The 25,282-nt window shown below is 44.0% G+C and overlaps 1 protein-coding gene across 1 annotated transcript in view; it reads left to right on the top strand.

The window, feature by feature from the left end:
• Positions 1-25,282, top strand: part of ube3d (ubiquitin protein ligase E3D) — a 69,709-nt gene that overhangs the window by 15,552 nt on the left and 28,875 nt on the right. The window contains exons 7-8 of the mRNA XM_084336004.1: positions 9,861-9,969; positions 24,952-25,136. Of these exons, the coding sequence (XP_084192130.1) occupies positions 9,861-9,969; positions 24,952-25,136 (294 nt within the window). The remainder of the gene's footprint in view (positions 1-9,860; positions 9,970-24,951; positions 25,137-25,282) is intronic.

Raw genomic sequence — 25,282 nt, forward strand, 5'->3', positions numbered from 1 at the left:
CTAACATGTATAGGTTGGAACATTTCAGAAAACAGATAAAAATAAAGAAAGAAAGATGTTTAGAACTAAATTATAGAAATCCCAAAAATTAGGGAACAATTGCTTACATTTTTAAATAACTTTGCCAAGCTTACACATCCAGATGAAAAGGAGGTTTTTAAATCCTTGTATGCAGTTCGTCCCCCGACAAAGGTGGGCATTAATCCGTTATGAAGGTTTATTGATCTTCCATACCTGGTTCATGTGCAGGTCACATACCGATGTTATTGTTCCAGGGCCTTCATTGAAAAAGTCCAGTGTATTCCAGAAAGTTAGCCACCGATCATGACTTGTGGAAAACTGATGTTTATGTTCCAGGGCATTCTTCCTGCCATAGAGTTATATCATTCCAGTGTATTCCAGTATATTCCAATATGACACAGAGCGTTCAAAAAAATCCAGAATGTTCCAAAATGTCGACATCAGATCATGACCTGCACAAAACCATAAATCTATAAATATGGTGTCTAGTGTTTCGTATTAAACTATTTGTACCTCAATGTTGTCAAAAGCTTGTTTGATGCCGTTTTTGATGTCCGAGCCATAGCAAAGTTATCCAACATAGATAAAAAAAAAAGATGAATAAACTTGTCATCCACGTTGTATTTTCTTCATGTATTCTTCGGCCACTTCAGGCGAACGGAGCCCGAACCTTTTTCCATTTTCCTCCACAATGGAAAGATTCGCTGGATAACGTAGGATAGGACTGAGATTTTTCTCATAGAGCTGATGCATCACCTCCTTGTAACGGGCTCATAGAGTTATAGCCTCCCTGCACATATCTTCGTAGAACGACACTTGTTTCCCTTTGTATATCAGTTTTCCCCACTTCTTACGCCCATCCCTGATGATCGTGTCTCTTATTTCAGTTTTACGCAGGCTAGCAATGATCACCCTCGCTTTGTTGCTGCTGTAGTCTCGGGTGCCGATTCTGTAGCGTTGGTCCACTGTCGGTGTTGTAGGGAGGGTATCTGAACCTAGAATTTCAGCTAACACTGTCGCGAACGAGTCGTCTGTGCATTTGACTGATTCATCCAATCCCACTATACGGATATTAAATCTACGGGAGTAACGTTCGATTTCGAGCAGCCTATCCTTGTCAGCCTCTTTCATCTCCAACGCTAGTTCCGCGATATCATCATGTAGAGCCTTGTTGCCCTCAACGAATTTCAGTGTATATTCGCCCATGGTATTTTCAACTGCAATAATGCGCTCGGTCTGTACTGCAGCCGCTGCTCTAAATTCTTCTAATTTAGCTTCGATGGATAACTTGAAAGCGTTAGCCTTAGCGTCAGCCCTATCCGCAATATTATCAGCCTTGGAGTCAACATTATCAATCTTATCATCCAGCTTGTCAACCTTGTCGGTTAAGATCTTTACCTTGTCGGTCAAGTTCTTTATCAGATTAGCCAGAGACTCGAAATCGTGTGATGTATTCTCCATGTCTGTCTCGGGTGAGGTTGCAGGAGCGGTGGAAGCGATGGTATTATCGGTTGTTTTATTCTCGAACTCGTCTGCCCGAGCCTTCACGGAGCGCGTCTCCACAGGGTCTGCCGTTAGATTGTCTGCTCCACGTCTCTTTACAAGGTCTTTCTTTGATGTCATGTTGATTCTTTCTGTTGATATAGTTAGTAGAAGGTCTTAGTTAATATATACGTCGAGGTTTAAACACATTAGTGTTGTAAAAAGTGGGTTTTGAAGCGAAATTAACGTGAACGGGAGCGGAGCTCATGACCGACGTGACCGCTACATGCTGTTGTCAAACCGGAAGTCTCCAATACTATTTTTTTTTTTTTTAAACTTTGACCAGTCAGCTGGTTCTTTTTGCGTTTATCGCATTTTTCTGGTCAAGTGTGACCGACAGAAACAGGTTGAATGGGGGTACAGATGGGGGGAAAGACACTCTGAGAAAGTATGGCTTGTCCGGGAGTCGAACTTGCTACCCCAGATCCGTGACGCCAGGGAACAAAATAAGTACCAGCCAACCGCCAATGGCTGGTAAAAAATCTGCCTGGCTGGTAGTTTTTAAAATCTACCAGCCAAATGGCTGGTAAGTCAAAAAGTTTAGTTTGTTCCCTGAGAGCAGAGCTACACAGCAGTGCGCCTATTTTGCGAGCCGAAATAAGTCTGTGGTTTTTTCTTCTTCTCACAACGGGTCAAATGCATCTAACATGCATTGCATCGTCGCCATTCCTTTATGCCCACATCGCCCGAAATGAACGTTATGTTAGCGTAAGCTAACAAGCTAATCCTGATCAGCGGCAGAGCCATAGAGAACAGCAGACAGTGTGGACTGGGGAAAGGGAAATGGGGGGGGGGGGGCACTCTCCCTTTCTCTGTGTGTGTGCGTGCGTTTGGAAAGACGATGAAGTCACTAGTCAGGACTCAGGAGAGGAGTATATTGTAGTAAACTCAGGATTACTGAGGATGCACAGATAATGTTGATATTCAAATATAAAAAGGTTTCGAGAGGAGTGGAAGTTTGAAGACAGACTAGACTACAATATGATGCGGGGGTGGTGAGTTGAAAACAGTGTGTGTGTCCCCGACCCCACTTCTATGTTTCAATAAATTATTTGCATTTAAAACTATTAACGCTGACTCATTCCTTCAGTCCACTAAAAATTATGCTAATATTCCTTATGTTGTTTATGATATTAATTGAAAATAGCATATGAGAGTATTATATAGTAATAATAACACATGGCGATATACTAAAAAGCTATTTTTAATTTTTGGCTGGTAAAAAATCTGCCTGGCTGGTAGTTTTTAAAATCTACCAGCCAAATGGCTGGTAAGTCAAAAAGTTAAGTTTGTTCCCTGCGTGACGCGCACGGTTGTCCCCGACGCCGAAATAGCGTTCGAGGTACGCAGTGAGCTACTGGAGCTCCCCCTCCAATACTCTCTTATATATTTTCTTATATTTCATCTGATCCATTCAACAGGAAGCGATTTTTGACTGTTCTCAAAATGAGATTAGATTCAAATGTATTGTTATTATACAGCACAAGTACAATACACCATCCAACCAGAGTGGATAAATAGATGCTCTAGAAATAAATAAATAAACAGCTTAGCGAGCCAGCCTTAGTGCACGGGCGCACACACACACACGTACTGTAAGATGCTTTGTTGGAATGATTCATTTTGCACGTATACTAGGGATGGGTACCGAATTCGGTACTTTTGAGGTACCGAACCGAAACACGTCCGTACTACCGAGTATCGAATCAAGTGAGATACAGTTTTTTTTTTTTTTTTTTTTACTTTTTTTTTTCCCATGTCAACGTTCACACACACAATATATGCTTACCTAGGATTTGACTTGATTCAACAACAAAGCAGTCGGAGCAAGCCGAAGACTGTCAATTGTAGTTATTTGAAGTTTGGATTTTTTTTTTACGACTGTAAATTAAATTTCTTGAGACTAATGGCGCTTTTCCACTGCATGGTACCTACTCTACTCTACTCGGTATTTTCGGTTTTCCATTACCAAAGTACCTGGTACCAGGCTGGTACCAGGTACTTTTTCGGTACTTTTTTAGTCCCTGCTCGAGTCTGGTTCCAAGCGCGAGCCAAGCGGGTAGAACTGGTACTATAAAAGTCACGTGAAACACTGCAGACCACTGATTGGTCAGAAGAGAGACGCGTCATGGAGAGTCTGAACTGGTCTGAACGAAAACAGAAAGCCGGCGCCGCCATCTTTAATGTCTCGCATAGGATTTCATTATGGTTGCAGCAGGCACAAGTTCAATAAACAAACGATACAGTCACTGTGTATTCTGCCTCATTTATTGATTAAACAAAACCGACATCAACACAATTTGCCACCGAGCGGAGAGTTTAGTCTCGCAAAAAGATCGCTGACTTGTTAAGGCTTAAGCTCCACAACGGTGGAAGGAATGTTCTAATGTGCTAATGTTGTTGTGCTAGCGTTTTAGCATGGCTATCGTACATAGCGGGATCAATATAACTCGCTATTGATTGTTTGTATGAGTAACGTTAATGCTAGTAGAATAGACACAACGTGAGGTAATCACCATCCATTTTAAACCGGTTATTACCTAATGCTAACGTTAGCAAATAGACGCGACTGGTAACGTTACAGCGTTGTTGTTAGCCTAATGCTAACGTTAACGTTAGCACATATAGACAGCCTAGCTGACGTTAACGCTTGTAGAATAGACACAATGAGGGGTAACGTTAGCGTTAGCAGAATAGACACAACGAGAGTCTCGTTAATGTTGTTATTGATTGATTGAAAACTGTGTTTTACTCTGGCTTGCCAAGCTCATAGCCCCTTTCGTGACTGTGATGCACCGAGTGAATCCACAGTCACTTGCTCCTTAATAGGAAACCAACCTAGATTTACCATGAAGGACTGGTTCTGGCCGAACCGTTCGTTATACAAGTATCACAGAGACATTTCAAATGTACTCACAGTTGCACGAGGGTTTCGGACAGAGATACGGGATGGTTTGAAAGCTCGGCGTTGCTAATAAACATTTTAAATATTTTTTATAAACTGCTCAACACTGCATTATTTCCGGCGTTGGCTGCCTGGTGTGATCACAGCGCATGCGCATCATGCACCCAACGCCGGAAATAATGCCGTTTTTAGCAGTTTATAAAAAATATTTAAAATGTTTATTAGCAACGCCGAGCTTTCAAACCATCCCGTATCTCTGTCCGAAACCCTTGTGCAACTGTGAGTACATTTGAAATGTCTCTGTGATACTTGTATAACGAACAGTTCGGCCAGAACCAGTCCCTCAGGGTAAATCTAGGTTGGTTTCCTATTGAGGATCAAGTGACTGTGGATTCACTCTGTGAGCTCTCATGCTGATCACCAGCAGCCCCGCCTCCCCACACGGAGACAAACTGAGTACTTTATTTTAGTACCTGCAGTGGAAAAGCAACATGGTACCAGGTACCTAAAGCGAGTAGAGTAGAGTAGAGTAGAGTCGAGTAGGTACTATGCAGTGGAAAAGCGCCATAAAGTACCGAAAATGTATCTTTCCAGCAAAGTAGGCTTTGTCAATACTGAACGAATGAGCGCATGTCAAGAGCCAATCACGCAGTAGGTTGGAAAATACCGGACCTGTCGCCCATCTCTCTCTGAAAGGTCCCTGTGGCTAAAACTCTGCGTGCGCACAGAACTTGTAGGTGTGGAGGCACAGGATTTGACCGGCGTATGTTGTGTCTGAGTTGAGGCTCCAGAGTATTGCATACATCTAAAAGGACTGCTCTTGGAAATCTGAAACGGCTAAGCCGCCACTCATCTGGCTCTGCAAATAGATTAAGTCCAGTGCATGCTCCAAGTCAGACTGAATGGTGCATAACGCTCTCTCTATCTATCTATCTCTCTCTCTCTCTCTCTCTCTACCAAATCCATTCTGCGACAACGGAACACAATGCGCGTGACGTGTCTCAAAGTCAGTTGTTTATTTATTTTTACTGTTTGCATACGAGGTGGTCCGCAATTTGGGGGCAATTGACCAATGGTAGGCTTTTCTTTCAATTTTTCTCATCTGGGTAAGAGTGTGCTCTCGACCACTCTTAGAATTTGGTCTTGCCTAAGAGATAAGCAAAAATAAGAAAACATTGCTGAATCCCAGGTAAGAACAAAATAAGAAAAAATGCTAGTGAAGAACAAAATAAGAGGAAATCTGTTCTTATATCGCTTTGTGAATGAGGCCCAATGACCCTGTAGAGCCAATTTACCTGTAGAGCCAAGCACTGTGGAGGTGGGCATGCAGGCCACTTAGCAGGCCAGGCCAGCAGGAAAACTCCCGGTGCTCCTGGAGGCCAGTCCAGGCCTGTAACCATAGCATAGAAACACAGAGCCTTCTAATTATGTTTGAGGTGTTTGGTTCAAGTCACCACATGAAGATATGAAGCTCCACTGAGAACCCTTTTTTCCCCCTCTTTTTTATTTGTATTTAAAAAATATTAAAAAATCTGTATTGACTTTTGTCTTTAACCTCTTAAGCCTGTTTGGCCCGGTCCCGGTACAAGATTTATTTCACATCATAAATAGATCAATACAGTCCGTATTAAGAAATGTTGTGTTTCTTTTTCAAATGTAGCCAAGAGTAAAGACCCTAACCCAGTCAAAACAGCAGTAAAAGTGTATATTTTCATCACTACATTTGTTTACCAATGATTTTTAACCTCTTAATACATTAGCGATATCCATTCATTTTTCATCCGTCCAGCCTGACGTTATCATTGGGAATGGCTCTGAGCTCGAAAAGGGCAAATACTGCCCCCTATCGTCTCCCGGATGGTAATGCACATCATTGGATTGGATTGAGTGAAAAAGTGCATCAGAGAAAAACTCCGGTCCAGGGTTTCCCCATCTCTGGCAAGCAGTGTCTGTTACCAGATTCACTGGCGAGGCTCGGATCAGCTTTCAATTATGCATTTCGGACTATAACGTTGGATCAATAAACGTGATCAATATTTGGAATGGCGATCAGGAATTGGATTCATCTTTTTGTAGAACATCTGATCTGAGGTAAGGAATCTATGTTACCAGTTTTGGGTTAATCAGAGTTGTTTTTCACAGCGTTCACAACGTGTGTGTGTGGCGTTAGGCGCTGAGCGCGGCACGAATAAAGTATTTTTCAGCCTGCTTTTGTATCGTGCATAAGAACACAAATACTCTCGATAATCTAGCGTTTATTTGAAAACAATTCATAAATCAGCCGGAAAATGACAACGTGTTTTGTGTATTCCAGTAAATGGCTATTTTCGCGGAATCTTTTTTTCCTTTCTAGAAATCTCAAACTATACTCGTATTCAAAACGGTATAAAACGGAAATGTACTGATGAAAAAACTATCCGTTTCATACATGTTGCAAGCAAGTCATTGATAAGTGACTGGTGTATCACACCGGTTCCTGACAGGGAGCGACGCGAGCGAGCGTGATTGCGAAAATGATAAAAATGTATTCGTTTCAATCAGACTATCCTGACCTACCGCGAGCGACAGCGAACTGAGCGGCGATGTCGCTCCCCCCTCAAATATTCGCTCGCTGTGTCTCTAGTTGAGCGATTACGCGGCCGAGTCCCGCCCCCTAAACACTTTTTATTGGTCGAGAATCGCAGGCTGCTTTGCCCCTGTGCTTCCAGGTAAATACACACACAGACACACTCGGACAAGCGCTGCGTCATATCAGGACAGTGTCGCGCGCGATTTCGTCTCCAGTTCGCTCGCTCGCTGCCTGTCAGGAACCGGTCTTAGACACATAGCCATAATTTAAGATATAGTTTAATCGCTCGCAAATGTGCTCGTCCTCCCATTGATTAACGTGCTGGCATCCAAGCGATAAATCGTCATATCCGGCAGGCAACCAATGTGTTAAGCCTGAGCAAATGGACCGCAAATGACATCACGCCAAAAATCCATCTCTACAGAATGTATGAATTAATGTTGCGTTTTTTTTCTCCAAATGTAGCCAAGAGTAAAGACCCTAACCCTGTCAAAACAGCAGTCAAAGTGTATATTTTCAGCAATACGTTTGTTTACCAATGGTTTAAAGTGTTATTTGTGAAATTATGAGTTATAGAAATCTAGTCGGAAAAAGACGAGAATTGACGCTAGGAAATGCCGCGGCCATTTTCTTTGTAGTCCTATGAGGAGAGGAGACCCAGGACTTTTGATGGGCTTTAAAAAAATATATTTTTTTTTAAAACTACACTTCCTAGCTCAGGCCAGCCCCCGGTCAATCATCTGACTCCTAGATTAACTTTTTTATTTCTCCTATTTTTGGTCATCATCTCCCACAAACCTGAACGTTATTGCCATAAAACAGAACACAGTTAGTTGTTCTACCTTTCTGTGAATGTCTAGCAAAAAACGGCGTTGCAATCTGATGAAAAATGGCGGAGAAATTTACATTATAAAAAGGTAACTGTACTTGCAGTAGATTTCATTCACGGTTTGATAAATCTAGATTGAACTCCGCCATTGGAAAGGGGAGATTTAGCCCGATCCATAGATGTTCGACTTAATAAGGTAATTTATAGGCCTTATATTCTATAATCATATTTCAAATTGCATGTGTCCGGATGGCAGAATTCAGTACTGGCTCTACAAAATCTCCTGTTTAATCATCTTCCCTTTATTAATTTGCTTAGATCTTTTGTACACATGATCTCAAGAAGGTGCTGAATGGTGGGCGGCTAAGTGGCGCAGTGGGCAAGGTGCTCGCCACTAACTAGAGATGTTCCGATACCATTTTTTCCTTCCCGATCCGATTCCGATACCTAAGCTTTGGGTATCGGCCGATACCGATACTGATCCGATACCAGTGCATACATTAAAAAATAAAAAATATAAAAGAAATATTATACTTTATTATAATTTTTTTTTTACACAGCTACTGTTTTATATATACTGTTTTTTTGTAATAACTATAAAGTAATGGTATTTATTCAACAACAGGTGATTGTATAGATTAGTATTAGTATCGGTAATTGAAAACTATCTCAATGAGCTCACTCACGGAAAGGTTGTTGGCACATTAGTTCCACACAGACATTATTCATTGCTGCACTTGCTTCCACAAGGCTCCGTTTAAGTAGCAGAGGCTCTGTTTGGATTTTTGCACAATAAATATTCAACATTCTCTTTTGAGACTCCGCCTCAGACTCTTATCATTTGGCACTAAAAGCTAAGCATTTTAGGCAGTATCGGCGGCATTTCCGATACTGGTATCGGTATCGGAACAACTCTACCAATAACGCAGGAGATGCTGGGCTCGAGCCCAGCTCTCAGCGTTGCTTCCGGCTTGGCTGGTCGTTCATACTAATACAATTGGCAGTATTAGAGGGTGGGAAAGCCGGTGGGTGGGGATCGGACGTTGTGGACAGCGACTCCTACAGGTCGGTTGGTGCGCCTGTACAGCAGAATCAGGAAGTATCGGGGGCAGCGTGAGCCTCTCACGCGTTACTCCTCGCCACTGAGAGATTGCGCTGTGCAGGTGAAAAGATGCGACGGCTGCCTCCTCGTGTACCGGAGGGGACACGTGATGCAAGGCTTCGTCCACATTGCAGCCGACCAGTGGGAGGCATGGTCTAACACTGTTCGAGACAGGAGAGGGTAGAATTGGATAATACGAAATTGGGATGGGAGAAAAATAGAAAAATGGGGAGAAAAAGTAGATCAAAACAAAAAAAAGTGCTGATTGTGCAGAATTTTCCATGTCTGGTCATTTTTTGCATTGTTATTCACCATAAAAGATGAAAAAAGAAAAAAAAATATAATTGATATTCTCATTTGGTTCACCACAATTTACTCAAGCCTAGACACAATATTTCTGACACTTAGAATACATTCCCTGAGATCCATAGATGTCCCTAGAAGAACATGCAAATGGGCCTTGTAGCAGTGGAGCAATCTTACATTTACTTAGGTATGTATTTTTACTGGCAAATTTTCTGAAAATATGGCTAGGGCTTAAGAGGTTAATGCACATACTTAACCACCCTCACAACCACCCCTCCCCAAAATTATAAAAATAGATACTTAAAAATAGATTTGTGTCAACTACTACATAAAAAAAGTAGGCAGGTGGCAGAGTTCTGTACATACTGGAGTGTATTGAGGACTTTGTGGAGCAGGATACTGTTGCAGTAGCCAGGATGTAACTAATGCATTAAGAAGTGTTTCTGCAGCAGTGCGTGACAGTGATGGTCAGAGGTGGGCGATGTTACGGAGGTGGAAGAACTCTCTAACCTTTAGACTTCGATAACAACATCCCTAGTTGTGCATTTGTGTCTGTTTGTCTGACCGGTGTCCCTCTCTTTGACAGATGTCTCTTCCTGGAGAGGACCATGGCAGCCAGGCTGCAGGAGCTGGCTAGTACCCAGAGCACCTTCCACTTCTCCGTCCAGACGCCTGATGAAAAGGCCTTTCTGCTGGTGAGAACAAACCAGATGCTGGGGAGACTCTGTCATGGGGCTCCTTCATTTCAAACCTTTATTTATTCTCCAAAAGACAATTGAGGTCACCCTCTTTTTCAATGTCGTCGAGACTTTACAGACATTTCAATGCATACATCTCTACAATATAATAATAATAAATATCAATAACCATCTACATAGCACTTTTCACACATGGACCGCAGTCCAGAATGCCCCACAGCAATTTGTATAAATAAATGAACATAGTCATAAAATCAGCACACAATTGACAGAATAAAAAACAATGCATAAATTGGAGACATAAGAATAGGTATAAAATACAATAAAAGTAGTGCAACATAAACGTGCAGACATAAGAATAGGCATACAATAAATACAATGTCGCTCGAAGGTAGGGCTGGGCGATATGGCCAAAAATGATATCGCGATAACGATATAGATAACAATAAAAAATCGAATATATATATATATATATATTTTTTTACACAGATGTATGTTTATTTTGAAGCAATAAATAATAAATAAATAAATCTCAATTTGGTCAGTATTGTCATTTGGACAAGCAAAGCCATTACTTTAAGTTGCCGGCAAGAAAGACAAGTCTGTCCACTGTCTCTGGTTTTAAAACTGCCCTGTTGCAGGTCAGAAGGGGGAAAAAAAATTCTATATATTTTTTTAACGATTCCCCCCCCCCCCCCCCCCCCCCCGATATCGATTATTAAAATATATCGCGATAATTATCGTTATCGTTATATCGCCCAGCCCTACTCGAAGGCATGTGAACCCCCCGGAACAGCCAGTCCCCCAAACACCCCACATCAATCCCTACCACATCCCCATCCAAGACACACCCCCGATAAAGCACGCCATGACCGAAGGAAAACACAAACAGCCCACATGCCACTCACACATATGCACGACGATGGGAATGCCACCCCCGCGGGCTGCCCCATCTGCCCTGGTCCCGGCGCCCCGGCCACCACGAGGAAAACCAGCGAATCCCACGCCCCCAAACTGCACAGAGGAGTGACAGGCCACACGCCCCAGGACCCGCAGCCACGCCAAAGGAGACGCCACCCTAAACACTCAAGCAGACAGACACAACAGTGGCCAAATGAGACGACACCGGGACCCCCGGAACACAGCAGAAGAGACGACACCGGGACCCCCGGGACCCCCCGGAACACAGCAGAAGAGACGACACCGGGACCCCCGGGACCCCCCGGAACACAGCAGAAGAGACGACACCGGGACCCCCGGGACCCCCCGGAACACAGCAGAAGAGACGACACCGGGACCCCCGGGACACCCCGGAACACAGCAGAAGAGACGACACCGGGACCCCCGGGACACCCCGGAACACAGCAGAAGAGACGACACCGGGACCCCCGGGACACCCCGGAACACAGCAGAAGAGACGACACCGGGACCCCCGGGACACCCCGGAACACAGCAGAAGAGACGACACCGGGACCCCCGGGACACCCCGGAACACAGCAGAAGAGACGACACCGGGACCCCCGGGACACCCCGGAACACAGCAGAAGCCGCAGCGAGCCCCCCACGCAAGGAACCCCAAAACGCCAGCGTATCGAGGGAGCCCACAGATGAAAACCAACCAAAATCCACCAAAGCACATGCAAGAGACCAGTACCCAACTCTAGGGAGGGTCCGGGAAAGGTCCAGCCGAAGCCATAGGCGCTATAGGCTCCAACCAAACCCCCCCAGAGTCACGTTTCAAGTTTCTTTAATAGTTGTACTTGTCATACAGAAGTACAGAATACTTTTATACAAAATGCTTCTTACTGTTACGCTCCAGAGACTGTGCTAGACAAGATAAGTATGAAATAAAATAGTATAGCATGTAAAATAGAAGTAAAAATAGAGGTCACAGTGTTCAGTATAGACATATGTACAATGTTCGATGCAGAATAGAAGTAACTGAGTTACCATACAATATACAATATACTATGCAATGTACTAATATACAATACTATATAGTGCAAAGCAGAAATGGGAGGAGGTACAATTTAGGTACAATTTACAGTAAGGTGTACGAGTTGTAGTGCAAATCCTTTACCAATAAATATAAAGTGTGTTTAGGTGATCTAAAGTGTGGAGAGTGGGTGCTGCAGTGAGTTGTTTGTTTAAAGTGAGTGTGTGCGTGTGGATGTGTGTGCTGTGTGTAGGGCTGTCTTAAATACTTCGAAGCTTCGTTCGATGGCACAAGCTTCGAACATTAAAAAAAAATGAAAGTTAAAAAAAAGACTTCGGTGTGTGTGTGTGTGTGTGTGTTTGTGTGTGTGTGTGTGCATGGGGCCATTGGGTGCGGCCGGGGGACAAATACACAGGAGGAAAGGAACCCAGATCAGCACTGCCCAAATTATATCATCACTATTGCCTGTTTGAAGGATATCATCCTCAAACACATATACACCACCTACACGCCTATTCTCAGTCCTTGCCCCACAATGGTGGAATGAAACCACCCCAGTTAGGACAGCCGAATCCTGTCCAATCTTTCGCCGTCGACTAAAGACGCACTTCTTCAACCATTATCTGAAATAAAATTAAAAAAATAAAATTAAAAAAATCGAACCCTAACTAACCTTACTGTCATGCACTTGTCCTAATAAACTAACCTACATTGTAACACGCAACACTTTGATGAATATTGTTACTCAGCTGATAGAGTTGTATCCTTCCTGATGACCTGTCGTACAGAACTTGTAAGTCGCTTTGGATAAAAGCGTCAGCTAAAGGACTAAATGTAAATGTGAATGTAAATGCCTTGTAGAATTCCACACATAAGAAAGAAAGATACTGGGATGAATAAACAAAATAGGAAATAAAATGTAGAAATGCATGCAATACATAAATAAATATGAATCTCCATATATGAAATAGAACATTTAGATAAGGTGCTACTGAGATGTTTTGGTGAGTTCTTTGTTTTTTTGTGGAAGTAGCCCTTCTTAAAAATGCATGAACATTCACTGATAATTGGTCTGTAGTGGAGTCTACAAGGTCTACATTGCCGGACCGCGTGAATATTAAAGGCAACCAACTTGTGTTCGGCTTTTCTCTGATTGGCCGCGCAGGCAAGCGGCAAGCGCACGTCCCAAATTAAATCCAAGGAGCAAGCGAGCGGCAGCGCGGCAACCAACTTGTGTACTTGTTGGGCTGCTGTTCCAACCAACTTAATTGTGTTCAGCTGCGGTAGCAGTGGACATACAGTACACCTCCTATCTATGTTGGGATTATGTTTGGTCATGACAAAACAATAAAAATCGCTACTGTTAGTAATGCTGCCACCACCCACTTCAATGACGGAGCTCTCATATTTGCGAATGCATAAACTATATCTTAAATTATGGCGATGTGTCTAATATGGCTGTCGCGAAGTCATTGATAAGCGACAGCCATATTAGACACATAGCCATAATTTAAGATATAGTTTATGCATTCGCAAAATATGAGAGCGCGCCGCTGTCATTGAAGGGCTTCCTACAACAGAGCACCGCCGCTGCTGCTGCTGAAGCTGTATCAAGCCGGCGGCGGCGCACGGACGCCGGGGAAAAACCACCGCGTCGCCCCGCTGGCGTTTCAGGCTCAGCAGCCTCCACCGGCGAAATAACATATAACGTTACAGTTCCACACTGATGTACAGTGAGTTTCTAATATGGCTGTCGCGAAGTCATGCCTCTCCCTCTGAAAGCCCATCCACGCTGTGTATCATAGACTACCAGATTCACTCGTGTATAAACAAAGCCCATACAGTTATGAAATGCGCTGAACTAGAAAGCGTAACGTTATTATGTTTCGCGTTCCATTGATTAACGCCATTACCTGCTGTGCTGTAGGAAGCAGAGGTACAGTAAGTTACAGTAGGTGTAGGTTACATGTTTAATCAAAGCCCATACAATTTTTTAGATGAATGATTGTGGATATAATATAGAAAACACATCATTATGATATTTGAAATATTATGAAAAATTGTATGGGCTTTGATTAAACATGTAACCTACACCTACTGTAACTTACTGTACCTCTGCTTCCTACAGCACAGCAGGTAATGGCGTTAATCAATGGAACGCGAAACATAATAACGTTACGCTTTCTAGTTCAGCGCATTTCATAACTGTATGGGCTTTGTTTATACACGAGTGAATCTGGTAGTCTATGATACACAGCGTGGATGGGCTTTCAGAGGGAGAGGCATGACTTCGCGACAGCCATATTAGACACTCACTGTACATCAGTGTGGAACTGTAACGTTATATGTTATTTCGCCCGTGGAGGCTGCTGAGCCTGAAGCGCCAGCGGGGCGACGCGGTGGTTTTTCCCCGGCGTCCGTGCGCCGCCGCCGGCTTGATACAGCTTCAGCAGCAGCAGCGGCGGTGCTCTGTTGTAGGAAGCCCTTCAATGACAGCGGCGCGCTCTCATATTTTGCGAATGCATAAACTATATCTTAAATTATGGCTATGTGTCTAATATGGCTGTCGCTTATCAATGACTTCGCGACAGCCATATTAGACACATCGCCATAATTTAAGATATAGTTTATGCATTCGCAAATATGAGAGCTCTGTCATTGAAGTGGGTGGTGGCAGCATTACTAACAGTAGCGATTTTTATTGTTTTGTCATGACCAAACATAATCCCAACATAGATAGGAGGTGTACTGTATGTCAAATGTCGGTCATATGGTGGAAGAGTTTAGTACAGTCACACAACAGAACACCGCTGTAGTACAGTCACACAACAGAACACCGCTGGTTCGACCAGCGTTCTGCCGCGTCTCTCTTTGCGCAAGGGCGTGTGCTAGTGGATTGATTGATTGGCCGTGTGGCCAATCAGAGAAACGCTGAACGAAAAGCTGAACACAAGTTGGTTGCCTTTAATATTCACGCTGCCGGACCATGTAGAAGTAGACTGCGTCACAGTCACGAAAGGGGCTACTTAATTCATTAATCCAATCCACTTTATTTATAGCGCACATTTAAAAACAACAACGTTTACCAAAGTGCTGTACAAGTCCCACAACATACGATTAAAAAAAATTAAAATAAAAAAAATAATTATATATATAAAAAAATTAATATATTTTTTTTAAATTCGAAGCTTCGAATAAAAATCGAAGCTCGGCCCCGAAGCTTCGATTGCCCAAAAAAAATTCGAAGGTCAGCCCTAGCTGTGTGCATTTGATGGTTGTTGCATAGTGTTTATTGTTCGTTGAGCAGCCTGATGGCCTGGGGATAGAAGCTTCTTCTGAGTCTTTCTGTGCTCCCCTTGAGACTCCGGTATTGCTTGCCTGACCGCAGCAGTTCAAAGAGGCAGTTGTTCGGGTGGCTGGAGTCCTTGATGATTCTCTTAGCCTTGCCCCTGCACCGCTTGTTGTAAATGTTCTGGAGGGTGGGAAGCCCCCCTCCAATTGTGCGTTCCGCTGAACGTGTCACTCTTTGTAGTCCGCTTCGGTCTTGTGCAGTGCTATTCCCAAACCAGGAGGTGATGTTGCCAGTCAGGATGCTCTCTATTGTACATTAGTAGAAGTTCTTTTATTTTTTTAAACTTTGGCCATTTCCCTGGCTCTTTTATACGTTTATTGCATTTATACTTGGTCAAGTTCGACCGACAGAAGCAGGCTGAAAGGGTTCAGATGGGGGGGAAGACACTCTGGGAAAGGCACGGCTGCAGTCCGGGATTCGAACTCGCTCAGCCCCAGATCCGCGCGAGCGCGGTTGTCCACGCGCTGAAATAGCACTCGCGGTACGTGGTGAGCTACTGGAGCTCCCCTGAGTAGAAGTTCTTAAGGATCTTCTGACTGACTTGGAACTTCCTTAGGCGCCTGAGGAAGTAGAGGTGTTGTCGTGCCTTCTTCACAACACTGTCAATGTGTGTGGTCCATGTCAAGTCCTCGGATATGTGGGCTCCGAGGTACTTGAAACTGTTCACTCTCTCAACCGGTGCCCCGTCGATGCTGAGGGGGCTGTAGTCCTTGACCCCTGACCTCCTAAAGTCCACAATCATCTCATTTGTTTTGCTGACGTTCAGGGAGAGTCTGTTCTCCTGGCACCATCCCGCCAGGACCTTGACCTCTTCCAGGTAGGCCCTCTCGTCGTTTGCAGAGATCAGGCCCACCACTACTGTGTCGTCAGCAAATTTGATGATTGTGTTGTTGCTCCGCTGAGCCACACAGTCATGTGTGTACAGGGAGTAGAGGAGGGGACTCAGAACACAGCCCTGTGGGGCCACTATGTTGAGGGTGATGGATGAGGAGGTGCAATTCCCTGCTCTCACCACCTGGGGTCTGCCCGTCAGGAAGTCCAAGACCCACTGGCAGAGGTCATAGTTCAAGCCCAGGTCCCTGAGCTTGGCTATGAGTTTGGAGGGGACTATGGTATTGAATGCTGAGCTGTAGTCGATGAATAGCATTCTCACATAGTTCCCCTGCCTCTTGTCCAGGTGTGATGCTGCTGTGTGCAGCACATGGGCTATGGCGTCGTCCGTGGACCTGTTGGGGCGGTATGCAAATTGCAGGGGGTCCAGGTTGATGGGGAGGGAGGAACAGATGTAGCCCTTCACTAGCTTCTCAAAGCACTTCATGGCTATGGAGGTGAGAGCTACAGGGCGGTAGTCGTTGAGGCAAGTGGGCGTAGATTTTTTGGGTACAGGGATGATGGTGGACTTCTTCAAACAGGTGGGGATGACAGCCTGTTCTAAGGACAGGTTAAATATGTCAGTGAATACCGGGGCCAGTTGGTCGGCACAGACTTTTAGGACGCGGCCAGGGATACCGTCCGGTCCTGCTGCCTTCCTGATATTCACTTTCTTAAAGGTCCTCCTCACCTCATGTTCTGTTATTCTGAACACTGAATCTCCATCAGCAGCGCCCCCCCCCCCCCCCCCCCCTCCATTGTGGTGGTTTGTAGGCTGGTGTTGTTATTCACCGCCTCAAACCTCGCATAGAAGGTATTGAGATCATTTGCTAAGGAGTTGTCACTGTTCAGCTTGAGGGAGGTGCCTTTGCAATCTGTCATCGTTCTGAGGCCCTGCCACATGCCTCTAGAGTCAGCCTGTTCAAACTGAAGTTCAACTTTGTCCCTGTAACGCCTTTTTGCCTCTATTATTGCTCTCCTGACGTTGTATCTTGCAGTCTTGTGTTCATCCATGTTGCCTGTCACCAGCCCGGCGTTGTATGCTGAGGTGCGCACTTTCAGAGCCTCACGGACGGATTTATCTACCCAAGGCTTTTGATTTGGGTAAATTCTAATTGTGGTAGAGGGGATTGTTTCTTCTACCAGAGTACAGACAAAGTCAAGCACCGTTTCAGTGTATTCGTTGAGGTTGTCTGTGTTATCACGAAACACATTCCAGTCTGTGCATTCCAGCGCAGCCTGTAGTGTCTCCTCTGACGTCACAGTCCAACGCTTAACCTCTCGCGATACTACCGGCGTGCGCTTGATACTCTGTTTATACTTTGGCAACTTCGAACACCAGCCCCCTGCACGCGCCCCGACGGACCCCGGCCAGCCCCCATCGCCAAACTCCCCCGACCCACTGACACCCCAGGGACCCCCCGCATGAAGAACCAACCACAACCCCCAAAGCGTCCCAAAGGTCCCAGTGCCATCCCAGACCACCCAAAACACCACACGCCGCCCCATCCAACCACCACCATGTCCATCTACCCGAACATCCAGAATCTGAAAGCAAAAACATAGAACCCACCGATCCCCTCGCAACGGCATGGCCACCAGGACCAGAGACAACAAAGCAGCCCACAGAAACGACACCCCACCACCACACACAAACTATTCAAGTACAAACTACCTGCGTCCCCCTCCAACCACAACATGCCCCACTGGAAACTGCATCCCAAATGAAGACTAACAAAGACCAATGTGCAAAACACCTGAAAGACTATATACTGCCCTTAACTAATATAAGTAGGCTAAGTCAAAAACAGTTACAGACTGTTGCAGGCAGGCCTGCAAGTAAGCCTCTAAACTTCCCCTGCGTTATAGGTAGTTTCATCTTCAGCGAGAGCTGAAGAGAGTTCCATGTAGTAGGGGCACTATAATGAAAGGCTGATTTTCCAAGTTGGGTCTGTATATGGGAGACCTCCAGTGTAAGCCAATCATTTGAGTGTGTCATATAGGGTCTAGTGTTCCAAACTAATAGTGATGTGAGATAAGGAGGTCATTTCCCGTTAATGGCCTTAAGGATAAATAAATACCAGTGTTGATTTCGCCTATTTGCCACATAAGACCAACCCACTTTCTCATATAAGATGCAGTGGTGTGTATCATATCTGTCACCAGTGATAAATCTAAGAGCAGAATGATATTAAGCAGAATTGCATGGTTTAAGAGTCGAAGGGGCAGCATTTCTATAAATCACATCTCCATAATCCAATACAGATAGAAAGACTGCTTCAATAACCCTATTTCTACACATAATTGGGAAACTAGATCTATTCCTGTACAGGAAACCAATTGTTTGCCTCAATTTACTGGCAAGGTTGTTTATATGATATTTAAACAAAAATGTATCGAGCCAGATTCCAAGATATTTATATTCAGTTACCCTTTCTATATCAGACCCATTTCTAGTAAACTGTTTTGATCAATATTTCTCTCCATGAATTTAGTTTTGCTTGCATTTAATACAAGCTAAGGCCCATACACCCACCTTTTATTGTAAATGTTATTGTAAATAGTTTGAGCAAAGTGTGTAGGCTATGTCTGGTTTGTCTATATTTCACTATTCATATGTCACAATAATTCAGTGCTACATTCATTTTGAACCTTAAACAGTAACTGGACATGTCTTGTTTGTCAGGAGTTAATTGATGCAGGTGCTCTTGATTCGTTGATTAACCAAGCCTTGGTTTAAAACCTGGGCCCTCATTTATCAATGGTGCGTACACACAGATATGTGCGTAAACCGTGCATACAATCATTTCTAAGCAAAGTGTGGGATTTATCCAAATGAACGTGTGCTTGAGATTGTGCGTATATCTACGCACAGCTCAGACCGTGCGTACATGTCACCAAGCGGTAGAATATGAAGACTGAAACACGGAAATGAACTTTCATGCATTAGTTTCAACAGTGACGTGTTCTGTATGACCCGTCATGAACCCTATGAATAGCATTTGGAATAGGTCTTTCTTTCTGAAATGCAGAAATGCATGGTTTATCTATATAGCGTTATCGGAATACTACGGGGTGTGCTGACTGCGCTCCGCGGGGAGCTGTTTTCAGAGATAGGGCAGTCTATTTGCAGAGAGAACATAATTTTAACTAGAGTCCACTACCCGAGACACTTGTACATTCTCCTTGATTTGTACCACAATTTGGGACCCAAATTGGAGCGTGGGAAAAAAACACACAAATGCCACCCCCATGCACATTCAAGTCCTCTCCACCCTCGGGTATTTGACCACCGGCACACAGTCCATCGTGATATATTGGAGATGGATCGAGCAATAGACTGTTACTGTACCACCCATGTAGCACCCATGTTGCGTTGCGCATTTGGCTGATACATGTTGCTGGTGACCGGGAGGAATAGCCTAGTGACAATGCCCCCATTGATCCTCTTTTTCTCTGCCTGATTTTTCAATTTCTCTCCCCATCCCAATTTAGTCGTTATGCCAATTCCCCCCCCTCCCCTACCTGGTTGTTGTGCGCATGTTCCTCCTACTGGTCGGTACAAGGGAACCCTGAAGTCCACCACATGCTTCCTCCGACACATGTGGAGACAGCCAGTGGCTCTTTTTTCACCTGGCAGCGAGGACTCTCATTGGTGAAGCGTAACGCGTGGGAGGTCACGCTGCCTTCACCATTTCCTGCCTTTCGCTGAGCAGGCGCCCAGACCTGACCTGTAGGCGTTGCTGTCCACAACGCCAGATTACCACCCACGACTTCCCTCCCCCTAACTCAGCCAAACGAGTGACGAGCGCAATCTCCGCTACGCCACCCGACCACCCTAATGCCCCCAACATTTTGAGATACCCCTACCGGAGGTAGAACAAAACACAAGAATGTTTTTCCTCATCTCTAAGGTCTCCCATATATGAAATGGATTCTTGTATAAAATATTTTACTGCAAAACTTGTTAAATTGATAGATATTGTTATACACCCCCAAAGGAAAAAATAACCAAAATATAACCTGGCTGTATGGGAGTTGAGACATATAAACTCATGTAGATTAATAATACAAGCTCCAAGAGCTTTAAAACTTGACATGCTAGCAGTCAGACAGTTGCGTAACCTAATAGAAAAACATGGATGTGAATAACTTTATGCATGTAGGAAATATATACCTATGTACACATACTTAAAATAAGCGGAAATGTAAAAAATGAATATATGCAGAATGTTCTCATTTACTTTGTAGTAGCTCTGCCATGGATTGTCATAGAAACACAGATGAGGGCTTTTCCGGAAAGGTGTGGTTGTGCTGAATCCAGCAATACTACATGTGTAAATATAGCATGCATGGTCAGGGAGTTACATCAGTAAATGTAATTATTATCAGTGGTGAGAAGCATGTTGACAAATTCAATGTTACTGCAAAGTAAAGTCACTTGAGGTAATGTTCTGGTCTATAATGTTATACATTTAATAAATTATACATTTCATATGATACATTTTATGATACTTCATATGGAAACAAAGATCCAATTGAATCAGGTTGAAATTGAAATAGAACACCTTTATTTCAATCTACTGCGTTCTGAGCCCCCTGCTGTATTCACTGTACACACATGACTGTGTGGCCAGGTTCAGCTCCAACTCCATAGTGAAGTTTGCGGACGACATATGGTGGTAGGGCTGATCTCTAACAATGACGAGAAGGCCTATCGGGAGGAGGTTGATGAACTGGCATGCTGGTGCCGGGATAACGGCCTACTCCTGAACATTGGTAAAACCAAAGAGCTGATCGTGGATTTTAGGAGAATAGTGAATACAGCAGGTGACACACTATTGTGGACGGGGTGAGCCGTTTGAAGTACCTGGTAGTCCACATCACAGAGGACCTGACATGGTCAACACACATATATTCTGTGATGAAAAAGGCTAAACAGCGCCTCTATCACCTGAGACCGTTAAGGAAGTTCAGAGTATCGGGGAAGATACTCCACTCCTTCTATTCCGGGGCTGTAGAGAGCATTCTGACTGCAAACATCACTGCCTGGTTTGGAAACGGCACGGCACAGGATGGGAAGGACCTCCAGAGAGTGGTGTGCTCAGCAGAGTGTACTACGGGTATTGCACTACCACCCCTGCAGGACTTATATAACAGGAGGTGCAAATCCAGAGCCTGCAGAATAATGAAAGAACCCCACCACCCCAACAACAGCCTGTTCAAGCTGCTGCGGTCAGGCAAGCGCCTACGTACATACGCTACAAGCACAGAGAGACTCCGGCTCAGCTTCTTCCCCCAGGCCATCAGAACAATGAACTCTCCACTCACAAGTACACATACACACACACACACACACACACACACACACACACACACAACACAAAAGGAAAGAACAGATGTGGTTCTTGTATAGTATAGTTTAGATCAGTGTTTCTCAACTGGTGGGTCGCAGGGCCATTTTGAGTGGGTCGCAGATGTGTGTGTAAATTATTATGATTATTATAAAAAGAAATGTGGAAATTCTTTTTTTTTCACTACCTATCTTTGTGAAAGTGGCTTCTCAGCTCTGGTCCAGCTGAAGACAAAGCAGAGGAACAGATTGGACATTGAGCATGACCTCAGAGTTGCTTTGTCTACCATCACCCCAGACTTTGAGACTCTTGTCAGGAGCAAACAACATCCCCAGTTATCCCATTAGTTCCCTGGGATGTTAAGCTAAGAAGTCTGCTAAGAAGGATATATTATTTATTATTATTATTTTATTTCATTATGTTTTTTGCCCTAGTTGCACTTTTGTTGCAACCCCAGTTATCCCATTAGTTCCCCCAAACTTACTGTAGGTCTGTTATGTTAAAGGGGAACTCCAACATTTTGGGAAATTAGCTTATTTAACATCTTCCCTGGAGTTAGACAAGAAGATACATACCTTTTTTGTCTCTGTGCGTGCATTTTAGCTTTGGGAATAGACGCTCCGTTAGCATAGCTTAGCTTCATCACTGGAAGTGAGGCAGGACAGTAGCCTTACAGTGCCTTACAGTGTATTGCAAGGTCTGACATTGACCAAATTTGATATGCATGACCTTGGTGGGCTCTAGGTCAACTCCTGAAAAGGGGGTCAATGTCAGACCTTGCAATAAAAAGTTAGGGGGCGCACTGAAATTATGGCAAGGGTTATTAGCCCCCTAACTTTTGATTGCAAAGTCTGACATTGACCCCCTTTTCAGGAGTTGACCTAGAGCCCACCAAGGTCATGCATATCAAGTTTGTAATACACTGTAAGGCACTGTAAGGCTACTGTCCTGCCTCACTTCCAGTGATGAAGCTAAGCTATGCTAACGGAGCGTCTATTCCCAAAGCTAAAATGCACGCACAGAGACAAAAAAGGTATGTATCTTCTTGTCTAACTCCAGGGAAGATGTTAAATAAGCTAATTTCCCAAAATGTTGGAGTTCCCCTTTAAGCTAAGAAGTCTGCTAAGAAGCATCATTATTTATTATTATTATTTTATTTCATTGGGTTTTTAGCCATAGTTGCACTTTTGTTGCAACCCCAGTTATCCCATTAGTTCCCCCAAACTTAGGTCTGTTATGTTAAGCTAAGAAATCTGCTAAGAAGCATATATTATTTATTATTAATTTATTTCATTGGGGTTTTAGCCCTAGTTGCATTTTTGTTACACTTTTTTGTGTTTATTTCATGTTTTTAACAGTGCATGAAAGATTGCGTATTATTGCAAAAAAAGACATTTGAAATAAATCATAGTGGTTTAAAAATTTGGGTCGCGACTTAATGACTAAGGAAAATGTTGGGTCCCGAGGCTAGACCAGTTGAGAACCACTGGTTTAGATATAGTAAGTAAAACATAATGACAAGAGTTAAAATTGTATATTGTATAGTAGTGTACATAGGAACAAGTGCCTTCTCAGGAATTTAGCATGTCTATTTTTATCATGCACATCTTATGTCTTACCTGTTTTTTCTATGTCTATTTTATTATTGTATTATTGCACAATCGATGCGGGCATGACCACCCGCATTTCACTGTATGCCCTGGTATATATGTGACAAATAAACCTCTTGATTCCTGATTCTAGCAACACATTGTTGAATCGTACAAATACCTGGGAACTGTGTTTGACTGTAAACTGAAGTTCAACTTAAATACAGAGTATTGTTAAAAAAGGTCAGCAGAGGATCTACCTGCTGAGAAAGCTGAACTCTTTTAAAGGGGAGATGAAGCATAGCGATATAAACATAGTCATAGCATCAAATTAGTATTTAGATAAACCACAGAAAAAATCACGTTATAAAAATAAGGCGTTTCTAAGAAAAAGCGATTTGTAATGTCCATTTATGTAGAATTTATGAACATGTGCGCCGCCATTTTGTTGCTGACGTCACGGTGTTGGTTTGGTGTATACACTGCTGGTTAGCTGCATAGTAAACATGGACTGTCGGGTCAGTCAAATGTTGCCTACCAAACAACGGGACCGCGGTGGTTCTTTTTGTATTGCTCCTGGCTGTTCAAACTAATTTTACAGTGTGAAAAAGAGAGGAAAGTTGGTTAATTTCCACAAACTACCAGTGAAGAAAACAGTGTTGTTGGCACGTTGGCTCAGGCTGGCTGCACTCAGGCGGCGCGATCAGCCTGTTGGACAGGGAATGAAGATCTGCAGCGAACACTTCATTGCCTCGGATTATGTTGTTGGGGGTGGGAGGTTTGTCCAGAAGACCACTAATCAGCTGAAGCCTGATGCGGTTCCCTCGGTCTTCGACAGACAGACCGGCGCAGGCAGTTCAGCGTCGCGGAGCATTTAGCCTGCTGGCTACCTAGCTCCACTTCAACCAGCCGAGCGTCGGGAGCTCCGGAAAAGTTTGGAGAGGATGAACTTTTGGAACTGACGGATACTTTACCATCCAGCTGTTGTTTCTGCAACACCACAATTACATTAGAATTGTAAAATACGTTGTTAAGAATATGTCAAATTTATACCCCTTTCATTGATGAATCAATGTAGGCGCAGCGTTCATTTTTGCAGCACAATCTTCAAGGTGCCGGCTTTTTCATTCCTTATTATAGAGGAGCACCTAGCAGTGACTCCATTATCCTCAATCCATGGTGCTTCGTACAATGAGTCTAAACTGCCGCCTCGTTATTTAAATGGTTCACTAAATTACCACACTACACTCTCCCATTTGGAAAAGGGTACAGGTTGCTTTTATTTTATTTTGAATGTTTTAACAGGCTATTTCAGCAAACGATAAAGTTTTCAGAACATTTTGAATAAGCCATCATTACCCTATGCCCTATGTAAAGCGACCTTGGGTTTCATGAAAGGCACTATATAAAACTAAGTTATTATTATTATTACAAAAGCAAAGGAAAACAAGTATTTTTGATTACTGTCGACACGGAGAACACGACGAAAGACGTCGTTTAGTCAACACATTATAACATCCCTAGTACCTGCCAATGGATGTGTTTGTAACTTTTAAGCTTTTATGGACATTAAAGACTATATTTCCTTTGTAGGAATGCTTCTCGTTCTGTTTTAAGCATTTAAGGTATGGCCAGCCTTGTCACACCTTTAAAGATGATAACAGGCTACGACATGTGAATAATGGGAAATAGAAATATGTGTGTGTCTGTCAGTTGAGCTTCTTGTGTGTGTGATGTGTGATGTGGAACATCAGTTGTGTGTGTGTGCGTGTGCGTGTGTGTGTGTGTGTGTGTGTGTGTGTGCGTGTGTGCGCTCATGTGATGGAGGGAGGTTTGAGCTGTCACTCATCCTGCCTGTGCCCGCTCCTCCCCCACAAGGTCTGGCTGTTGAACTGCGACTCCATCGTGGCGTGGTTCCCAGACGAGGAGGTCGGCGGTGACGAGCCCACCTCCCCTACCCTGAGCCTGGATCCCGGCCCTTGCACTCCATCACGCGCAGCTGCCAGGGCCCTGAAAGTCCTCTACGTAGCCTGCACTGATGATGGAGGCGTCACACAGAGAGAGTAAGTGAGGCCATTTCCTCCGTCAAACCTCCTCCTCCCCCTCCACCTCTCTTTGTCTCCGTCTCCAGTTCCCCCTCCTTCATCTGGTCCTTTCATCTCCCCAGCGCAGCCTCTCCATCACCACACCTCTCCGGGGCTCACGACGA

The sequence above is a fragment of the Notolepis coatsorum genome (assembly GCF_963971535.1).
Source record: "Notolepis coatsorum genome assembly, chromosome: 19".
In the NCBI taxonomy this organism is placed as follows: Eukaryota; Metazoa; Chordata; class Actinopteri; order Aulopiformes; family Paralepididae; genus Notolepis; species Notolepis coatsorum.